This window comes from Gouania willdenowi, chromosome 22, assembly GCF_900634775.1.
Source record: "Gouania willdenowi chromosome 22, fGouWil2.1, whole genome shotgun sequence".
Classification (NCBI taxonomy): domain Eukaryota; kingdom Metazoa; phylum Chordata; class Actinopteri; order Blenniiformes; family Gobiesocidae; genus Gouania; species Gouania willdenowi.
Genome location: NC_041065.1, coordinates 7,504,445 through 7,515,679, shown reverse-complemented (window position 1 = coordinate 7,515,679; position 11,235 = coordinate 7,504,445). Strand labels below are relative to the sequence as shown.

General features: G+C 40.7%; 1 protein-coding gene across 1 annotated transcript in view; it reads left to right on the top strand.

The window, feature by feature from the left end:
* alk (ALK receptor tyrosine kinase) overlaps window positions 1-11,235 on the top strand; it is a 763,155-nt gene that overhangs the window by 737,141 nt on the left and 14,779 nt on the right. Inside the window, exon 25 of the mRNA XM_028439062.1 lies at window positions 15-107. Within this exon, the coding sequence (XP_028294863.1) occupies window positions 15-107 (93 nt within the window). The remainder of the gene's footprint in view (window positions 1-14; window positions 108-11,235) is intronic.

Here is an 11,235-nt window from a genome sequence, read left to right as displayed (position 1 = left end):
TTATCATCTTCCAGGGACATCGCAGCTCGGAATTGTCTCCTGACCTGCAAGGGACCAGGACGCGTGGCCAAGATCGGAGATTTTGGGATGGCTCGAGACATTTACAGGTACAGATTAATGTGGATCATTTATTCCTGCAAAAGCAGCAAGATATAGACAGATCTATTGCTGCTCCGCTAAATCCAGGAATCATATCACATATCTATACTAGAGCTACAGTGCGCATTATCTTACTCGCAACTACAATAGGAACAAGATTGGATTTCTCACTGGCATTTATTCAAACAATGAAAAACCAACTTGTTTAATTCGTGTTAAAATGAATGCATTGTCACACAGATGTTTTTACGGCTGTTGCTGTCTTTCTTGCTGGTGTGAAACAGCCGTTGTTCTTATTATTAATGATTGTTGCGTTCTTTAGTGAGTGCACTGCACAGTCTATTGGCTAGTGCTGTTCACTTTGCACTCACAACAAAAAAAACCTGCTATCAGCTGATTGAACTGGATTGATTATTAGGGAATGAATACTGGAATAATACTTGGTTTTGTCTAACATGCTTTTTTAAATACTAGTACAGTGCCCGTCGGAAGTATGCATTCATGTGGGAGCATAAGGGGTATATTTGCAAGTGCAAAATGTGGGTGCAGTTTTCCTGATTTAATTTTATGGGACATGAACATGATAAATGTGTTTGTTGTTTTTTTTTTTTACTCACTTTTATATTTTTTTGTTTGGTGTATTTTTCTGTAATGTATGTTTTTTGGAGTCATTATGTGTAATTGTGTATCTTTCTGTTGTGTTATTGTGCATTTTTTGTGTAATTATTGTTTTTGTTGCCATTGTAGTGTGATTCAGGAGTCATTTTGTGTATTTTTTGTATAAATATTTAGTTTTGTGTATTTTGAGCCATTTTCATATTTTTGCTGTATTTTTCTGTAATGTATGTTTTTTGAAGTCATTATGTGTATTTTTCTATCTTTCAGTTGTCTTTTTGTGCATTTTTTATATAATTGTTGTTTTCTGTTGCCTTAGGGGTGATTCTGGAGTCATTTTGTGTATTTTTTTAGTGTAGTTTTTTGCATTTCTGTTGTCTTTGTAATTTTTGTATAAATATTTAGTTTTGTGTATTTTGAGTCATTTTCATATTTTTGTTGTCGTTTGGTGTTTCTGGGTGGGGGGTCCATCCACATGTACTTACCTGCCTAACTTTCACTAAACGTATCTATTTTCAGTAGTTAGGTGTAGTGGCAAGTGTGACGTGAGTGAAGCTGCAGTAATCAGGTGACCTTCACTATGTAGCACCGTCTATGTAACATGTAAACACATAAATCTGACTCAGAGCGTAACACTACAGTCACTACCACGCTATGAATGGGTGTCGTGACACAGACTGTAACCGGACTAAATGATGGTTCGTTATACACTTGTGAGAGACTCTCTACTTGGGACTCTAATCTCCTCCGTTGGTTCTCTCACACACACGCTGCAGCAGCTTTCAACACAGCAGCCATTGCCCGACAATAACTTCTGGGTCTCATTAGCGAACGGTCAACCTAACATGAAAATAAACATTTTGAAACATCATCACCAAATAAGGAACAGTAAAAAAGTGTTTTTCCTCAAAAGAGAAGAGAAGTCCACAGGAGCGAGGTCAGGGCCAAACTCAGCTGGCACGCATCGGATGTGAGCTGTGCATTCAAATAGATATAGATGTGCTCTAGCGCCCCCTCACACGCTGAGGTCAAAAGCTGAATAGGTTCCACTTCTGGGTGAACATGAATGTGCTGTCAAGCCAAAATAAAAATAAAATAAACATTTGGAAATGACCAAATTACTCCAAAATAACAGACGCACAAACTCGGGGTATTTTAAAGCCGTTGACAAAGTTTCAGGTGGAACAGGCTCTGCGTCTGGGAGATATTTGCTCCACTCACAGACGCGCACACACACACACATAGACACAGACACACAGACCTTTCTTGAATTATAGTATAGATAGTCCACAGTGTTTCATGCGATACTGTCAAAATAAATCAACAACTATGGATGAGCAACTCTATCACATGTGATTGTATCTGTTCTGAGAGCCACATGATCAATATTCATGTCAGCATTTAGAATAAAGGCCAATCAGAGCTTTAACACAGCGAGGAAAAAGGGTTTTGTCTGTCAGATTTTAGTCAATTTGTGTTTTTGTTGTTTTTTTGTGTTCTTGCTGTAATTGTATGTATTTTTATGTCATTTTCTGTATTTCTGTTGTTTTTTGTATAATTTTGTGAACAGTTTGTGTCTCTTTGGAGCTATTCTGTAATGTGTTTTGTGTGTTTTTGGCATCATTTTGTTTGTTTAAGTAGTTATTGTGTCTGTCTTTGTCGTCATTCTTTGTGTGTTTTGTGCATTTTTCATGGATCAGGTGCTTCACTGGGGGTGGGTTTCCATTCTTCTGCTGACAGATGAAAAACAAAAAAAAAGATTTTTGTCATGCTCAAAAGTGAAGTTTTGTTGTTTTTTGCCTCTCCGTCATCTGTGTATGTTGTTGTTTCTGTTCAATCAAAAGACACTACTGTTGTGTGATAACGGTGTGAGACAAGGACAATGCTTTATCGTCATATCCCAACAGGAGAGCCTCAAGCTTACAGTATACACACACACACACACACACACAGGGGTAAACAATAGCTCCCAGACATAATCATCCAAAGGTAAACAGCAGCTGCTACAGCACAAAATCCACTCAGCATTTACAAAAGAAACCCTTTTTTTTTTTTTCTTGAATGACTGCATTTTTACAGCAGTGAGAGACAATAGTATCACTGCACACACACACACACACACACACACACACACAACGAGAGCAGAAAAAAAAGCTCTTATCGAATGGCTGTCACTAACTCACCCTTCCCTCATCACATCAGGCTCTGTGTCTGCCTGCTGTTAGTTCTTCTTCTGCTACTTCCTGTCGACCAGCTCCCCTGCTGCTACACACACACACACACACACACACACTCTTACATAAAACACAGCCATTGAAGCAATAGATGGTATCTGAGTCTTTCATCCTCTGCTAGTCTTTCTTTCAGTGTTGATTGTTTCTATAGTAGGATTAATAAATATACTGATAAACCCTGTATTAAAACAAATCTTCAGATTGAGGGATTACCTGCAATGTACAATCTTTTGGTATTTTGTGAATTTTCAGTGTCCCCCAATGAGCAGAGGTTTGCATTCATGTCATCAACAGTAAGGTTTTTTTTGTTTTGTTTTTTGTGGAAATCTTCAGATCTCACCCTCTAATGTTGTTCTATCCTAAGAAAAAATAAAGCATGCTATGAAAAAAAAAAAAAAAATCCAGATCAGAGATCAAATATTTAGATGTGGCACACGAGCGCAGTGTATTTGCTGATGTAGAATGCACCGGTAGCAAGGCACTCTGCTGCTTTATGCTTAAATCTCCTTCCTAAAATCAGATTTATAAAATTCTTGTTTTCTGTTCGAGATTCAAGCATTTTAATCTCGCAGAGAATGACAGAAAATCCTAAATTAAATTTGTTAGGATCAACAGACATCATATTATGGAACTTATCTGAAGGAGTATATTTGAGACAGTATTGGGCAAAAGCTCTGTTCCTGATGTTTGCCTCTTCAAGAGGTTCCAAGAAGCATGGCCCAACATTAACAAGGCCCAGTTTCAGCCTGGTTCCACTGAAGTTAAGGTACAGGAACATATTTCAACCTTCCGGATGGAAGTAATTGATTTTTGCCAAAAGTCAGCTATCAATAGATCATTCCAGGAGTGACTACAAAGAGCTTCTTGAACTACTCATCTTATTTCTTGGTGATGTTCTTCCTTGTGGTACAGCTTTTATCTTTGTCAGAACAAAATACTTGTTTATTTTCAATCCAAAGTTTATTTTCATGTATTCTGGTTCACAGACATCCTTGTCTGACACACACATATTCTGATCAAGGTAAACAATGCAACTCAGTGTAATGAAGGGTGTTCCCTGCCTCGGCCAGCCTCACAGAGCTAAAAAAAGTAAGAAGAAATACTGTTTTGGACTAAATGCTGGGTTTCATTGGATTTTTGAATGTCTTTGAAAGATTTTGAGACCACTTTTGATGGAATATATGGATTCATTATGACATGGCATGCTTTAAAAGTGAGGAGTGCTGGCTTCTTTGTCACCATTTTTTTTCTCCAAGTTTGACAAAATAATTGAGCGATAACGGGAGATTGAGGGGGATGGAGCGTCAAGTCTGCATAACATCTTCGGTGAGATAGAAGACAGACAGCCAGCCTTGAGTGGCTGGCGTGCGGGGGAGGCCAATGATGATAGCGATTAGTTTTTGATTCAGGCGAGCACAGTTTTGGTAACCTTGAGTCTTTGGTCTCCAGCGGTAAAATCCAATAATGTGGCCTCAAACTGCAAGCCGAGCACTCAGCCACTCCAAGCTAGTTTCAAGCTCGCGTAAACGCTCCAAAGTAGCCTCCTGCTTACATTTGAGTTTGTTCATCACATTAGTCTGAGTGTTCAGTGCTCTGCCCCAGTAGAACGTAGTACAGACTTTGCGATAGATCAGAAAGCTGCCAGCTCCAATCAGCAACATCCTTGCTACCATAAATCTAATTGTGTAGATGTCCTCCATGGAAAGCATGTACAGACACACAACCTTACACTTATTCCAAGAATTCATTGTATATTCAGCCGCAAATGTTCCGCTCGGACACGCGAGCTCACCCCTGACCGGTCTTTGTGTTGAAAAATTTTGATCGATTGCATTTAGAGACCAGCTTACCAATTCCATAATTTTGATTTTTGGATAAAATGCAGAGAGAGGCTCATGTTAGATTTACTAGACAAGACAAAACAAGCAGCCAGGGCAGATAGGGGAGGAGAGTGGGAGCAGAGAAGAATGCGACCGCCTTCACCGAGTAGCAGAAGAGAGTGCGGTATATGATACTTACGATATTCTGCTGTATTTGAGTGCATTTTGACCTGCATTTGAGACGGTGGACGTTAACAAGTAAAGCACTTGGGAGGAAACTGGATTCCTTGGGGCAACCTAATGTATATTGCCAGAGAATATACAAACCCTCTCATAAGGAAGACAAAGGCATTCATTCAAATTTTTAGACATTTTTAGAAGGAGGGAATGCCCTGCGACCCTAACAAACAAGAAGTAAGTGGGTCTGAAAATGGATGGATGGAGAAGGAGGGAATGTTTTAGAACCTTTTTTTTTAAAGTACTGATGTTGATTAATTGTTAATTGTCAAAGTGTGAAACTTCCACTTTGTAAAAGTGTCCTCTCTCTCAAAGTCACAGTAAAATAATAGCAGGTTTAAAAAAAACAAACACAATTTTTTGTTTAGTTTGTGCAGACACAAAAGATGCTTTAACAGCAGCTTTATAGTTTTATTACTGAGCAAAACAAAAACAAATTCATCTGATTGCTGCCGCAGTTTAGTGTAATTATGGAGATAATATTTAGTGATGAAAAAAGCACACTTGCCTTCATAGCCCGTCCAAACTGTAATCACGATCCCAAAAATAGACTTCTATCACTGAGTAGATCATGCTGCTTTAAAAAAAAGATGAAGGCACATGGTGGGAATATATCCTGTGGGCCACATCTCAGCTAATCTGTCATACCAACACACTCCATCATTAGATTGTTTTCTCTGCTTCATTGACAGTGAGTGTTTTTTTTTTTTTTTTACTTAAAGGGTTTTTCTTAATGCCAATTTTTCACTTCATATTTATTTAGCCTTTAGGGTCAGGAGCGGACTGCTTATAGTCTTTATCCATGGAAATTACTCATAGAAGTTTAGGGCCTCTGTTTAACCAATAGTTTCACATATGTACAGTATCTTTTCTGGAGTCAATTCTTCATTAAAAAGGACTATAAACCTTCAATATCACACGTTAAATGCTTCAGCTGCACACACACGCACACACACACACACCTGTCGCTCAAAGGTGAAGTTAAGCATGCTGTTTGCCTTTGGTTTACAACGTGAAAGATGGACGCATCACTTCTGTAACGATCCTTTCAATTATATCATAAATCAGCTTTCAGCTTTGAATCACACCATGTACAGTAGAATCCTGGTGTACTGTGCATGAAAGTACACATATTTTCATTTGTTGTAAGAACCCCAACAACATAATATTTGAGGTTTATTTTGTTAAATTCGCCTGTTTTCTGGAGTTTTAGCCCTCTGAAAAGTCACTTTCAGAGCACTTCTAAAAACAGGCTGTTTGAATTGCAAGGGAGAGAGGAAACATAACTTTTTCAACTTTGGCCCTCTGAATGAGGCTAAATTAATTTATATCACTGTAGCAAAACCATTATAAAGTGATTTTTTTTTTAATAATACTGCCTCTTTAAGAGCTAGGAAGTCAGCCACAAACATCTGGAACTGGATTAATAGTTGCTTTATTTAAAAATCAATGTTTTTAGTAAAATGGCCTTAGGGGTGTGGGTGTGACCAAGGCTCAGCCGCTGTAAATCTAATGTATTCTGGCAATAGTTTAACTTTATTTTCACATCTCACTTTCACGTCATTTTGAGATGGTCACTACTTTGGATATTATAAGGATTTGCCTCAGGTGAACGCAGTGAAGGTCCAGCACAGCAGCTGTGAGAGTGGTCGCTGATTTTTCACCTGGCATCACTCCAGCTACCTGTACAATCACACGCACAAGCATCTGTAAACTCAGTGGTCAGGATGCTGGGAATCAGACAAGATGGGCTGGCACCTGCAGAACTTACACAAGAAGACAAGATGTTGCAAAAGCTTAGCTTTCACAAAAGCTCCAAAGATGGGTGGAGAGCATGTTTCGGACATGTTCAAGGTCCAACACAATGCTGCTGTCAAGCAGTCCATTGTGGGCCAACTCGTAGCCTTTAAACAGCCAATCATAAAAGGCTGATGTCAGTGAATTCAGGGATTTGTTTTGTTTTTCACAAGGAGTGCCCTCTAGACAAGGAGTGGTCAATACAGGTCCTCCAGGGCTGCATTTTTAGTTCTTGAGGCATTCTACAGAGCTGACAGATGTCAATCATCAAAATGTTTGTGGAAGCAGGCAAACGTCTAAAACAGGACACATTGCTGCCCTGGAGGATCTGGATTGCTGATGAGTCCCCTCTTAAACTCACTGAGGAAAGGCCAAAGCAGAGTAAAAACAGGATCCTCTCCCTGGCTGCATCTATAGTCCCTCCTATCTCCTTTCCTTTCCACTCTTCTTTAACCCCATGGATGACATCACAGGGTTAAGGAAAAGTGTTAGGAGACTTTCTAATGGAGTTAAGGAAAGGCCATCACATTGTTTTGACAATTTGACAATATTTATAATACTTTCCCCTGTGCCTCTAACCGCTGATATAATCTCAATTATCACAAGGTTTGAATGTAAATCAAAGGAAAAGAGGCTACCAGGATACGAGGAACTAAAGTGAAACTAAAAGAATGTCACATTGAGAATGGTTGCTCACACTCACTGTAGGTGTCCACTGAGTGCAGCCTTAGTTTGACGCTCCCAAAAAAAAAACTCCTCATACGTATAAAAAATACACAGGACCACGTAGTAAAGTTTAAATGTTTACTTGAAGAAAAACAGCAACAGGTTAATCCACAAAAGCAAAATGAGAGAGCTAAGAGAGAGAGAGAGGTCAAAAGACTGTGTGGCTCCACTCTCATCCGATTTTAACTAACACCACGTTGACTCCACACGCCCCTCCCACTCCCAGACCATTCAACCAAAATTATTTCTAACTACCATAAAATTAGAACAATGGACTAAATGATAAATGGACTTGATTTTATATAGCGCTTTATCACCACACTGAAGCAGTCTCAAAGCGCTTTACATATCAGCTCATTCACCCATTCACTCTCACATTCACACACCAGTGGACAGAACTGCCATGCAAGGCGCTAGTCGACCACTGGGAGCAACTTAGGGTTCAGTGTCTTGCCCAAGGACACTTCGACACATAGTCAGGTACTGGGATCGAACCCCCAACCTCTCGATCAGAAGACGACCCACTACCACCTGAGCCACGGTCGCCCCTGAGCAATGAGCAATATGGCTCCTACATTACCGGCCCCTAATTGTTATCAAAGTTTTTTGAAACAATTACTCAAAACCATCAACTTAAATCAAAAGGAGCCCACATGCTATAACAAACTAAATAAAACTTCTTGTTCTTTGTTCTGTTGAAAACTTGGCTTAGGATCTAGTCCGTTATCATCCGCTTCTCATCCAATGTAGAGCTTGGTTCCAGCACAGTTCAAGTATCCTCAGTTTCTTGAAGAAGACAAAGCTCAAAAATCTTAAATCTTTGTTGAACACACCTGGTGGTTACTCTGGTTTCACCTTCAGTAACAACAGGTGGTTGGGTGTTAAGGCCTCTAAATCATTGAGGTCTGAAGAGGCCTTTGTGATGGGCCTGGTGTTTATGACTGCCTCAGCTTCACACAGCAAGGTATGGAGACCTTCTTCATCAAGCACCTGTTCCATCACTGTGATGTTAAGAACCTTTCTTACTGAGCGTATCAGCCGCTCCCAGCTTCCTCCATGGTGAGAACCAGATGGACGATTAAAGTGCCATTGGACACCCTTCTGTTGCAAAGTATCTGCAATCTTACTGGTGTTCCATTCTTTGAATGACTTCCTCAACTCACTGTCATCTGACCGAAAGTTGGTTCCATTATCTGAGTACATTTCTTTGACTTGTCCTCTTCTTGCAAGGAATCTCCTAATTGCGTTGAGACACGCATCTGTGTCTAGTGAAGATGCGACTTCCAGATGTACCGCCCGTATAGCGAGACATGTAAAGATGACTCCGTATCTCTTCACTTGCGTTCTTCCTCTTTTCACCAAGAACGGGCCAAAGTATTCGACGCCCACTCTTGTGAATGGAGGATCGTCAGGCAGGACTCTGCATTCTGGTAGATCTGCCATGAGCTGCTTGCCAGTAGTTCCATGTAACCTTTTACAGGGTACGCACTTTGACAAGAACTTCCTGATGGCTCCATTCGCTCCAGGTATCCAGAATTTTTGACGCAGTTGGGCCAACATGTGATTCTTTCCGGCACGAACTGTTAAGTCATGAACGTGTCTCATCACAAGCTTTGTGATATGCGATTCCTTTGGCAAGATGACTGGCTGTTTGCAATCGTCTGGTATTGCCGAACGGCTCAGCCTGCCTCCAACTCTTATGACTCCCTCATGTAGTACTGGATTCAACTTGTAGAGCGAACTGCTTTTCTTTACCCTTTGATGTTCTTTTAGCATTGTCAAGTCTTCTTTGAAACTTTTCTTTTGACAGTACTTCACAATTTCAGTTTCTGCTTCATTTAAATTTTGGCAGACGAGATGTGTTCCGCTGAAAGCTTTCTTGAACAGATTCACTCTGCTTTCACCATTTATTGTGTTTCCTTCTTTTCTCTTTGCTTTCAGCTCCTTAAGCAGATCTTTAAACTTCAGAAACCAGGCAACTGCATGTTTTAACTTTGTCCAAGATGAGTAGTAGGTAATCAATTGGTCCATCACATTTTTGAACTCTTCAACCTGAATGGCATGTGCTTGAGCCCCTCTTTTGACCTCTGGGTCATCACCATCAAGCATTCCAGGGTCTGGATTCTTGGGCCACTGCTCTTGTTTGCTGAGCAAGAAACTTGGCCCTGAAAGCCAACTTTCATTCTTCAGAAATGCTTCCACAGTCTGCCCTCTTGACACATGATCAGCAGGATTCAAGTTGGTATTGACATATCTCCACTGAGTGGTCTGAGAGTGATCCAAGATGGCTGAGATTCTGTTTGAAATGAAAGTCTTGAATCTTGTGCTTTCACTGTTCAAGTACTTTAGCACAGCCGTCTGTCAGTCCAGAAGATTGAATCTTGAAGTTCAAGATCAAGCTCTTTTTTGAGAAGCTTGTCCATCTTGACTGAGACTGTGGCTGCAGTAAGTTCCATTCTTGGGATAGTTGGAGACTTCAATGGTGCGACCCTTGCTTTAGCCATCACCAGTGTGCATTGAGTTTCTCCAGATGCATTGCGAAGCAGTAGATAACTTGTTGTACCATAGGCATCTTCGCTTGCATCAGAAAAGTGATGTAGCTGTGGAAAAACTGTTTTACCTATCTGCCTTTTCTTGATGCATCTGTCAACTACAAACTCCTCCAGTTGTTGTAAACTTGAGGTCCACCCTTTCCAGATTTTTACAACATGATCTGGCAGGTCTTCATCCCAGCTGTATTTCTGCCTACAGAGATCTTGGAGAATTCCTTTTGCAGGCAGTGTCATCGGAGCTATAAAGCCCAGAGGGTCAAAGATAGAGCTGACAAGAGAGAGCAGGCCTCTCCTTGTGTATGGTCGATCTTTGAGGTTGATCTTGAACTTGAACTGATCTGATTCAGCACACCACTGAATTCCCAGTGCTCTCTCAATCGGCTAACTACAGTCATCCAAGTCCAGGTCTTTAAATCCATGAGCTCTTTCCTCTTCAGGAATCGAGTTTAACAACTTCCGGCTGTTGCTTGACCATTTTGTGAGACGAAATCCACCTTTAGCCAACATGCTTCTCACCTCAGCGCAAAGTTTGATTGCTGTGTCTTCATCAGTAGTTGACTTAAGACAGTCATCGACGTAAAAGTTTTTCTTGACTGTCTCGACAGCTTCCTGTCCAAATTCCTCTTCAAAATCCTTTGCACATTGTTGTAATGCAAAAGTTGCCACACTTGGTGAAGATGTTGCACCAAAGATGTGGACCAACATCTCGTGTTCAACAAGCTCCTGATTGTAGTTCCCTTCAGGCCACCAAAGGAACCTGAATAGATCTGTATCTTCTTCGCTGACCCTCACCTGATGGAACATGGCCTCCACATCAGCCATAACCGCCACAGCGTCTTGGCGAAACCTCAGGAGGACTCCCACCAGAGAGCTTGGGAGGTCTGGTCCCTGCAGGAGGTTCAGCGACACTCCTTGAAAACTTGCACCACAATCAAAGACAACACGCAGCCTTTGCTTAACTAGATGTCTGACTCCATGGTGGGGTAAATACCATGTACGCCCATCATTTGTCTTGTTACCATCACTGTCAAGCTTCACTGCATAGCCCTTTTTTGATGATGTCATCCATGAAAGCGACATACTCTCCGTAATACTTGATGTCTCTGGAGAATCTTTTTCGTAAGTTCAACACACGTTGCTCAGCGACAGTTCTGT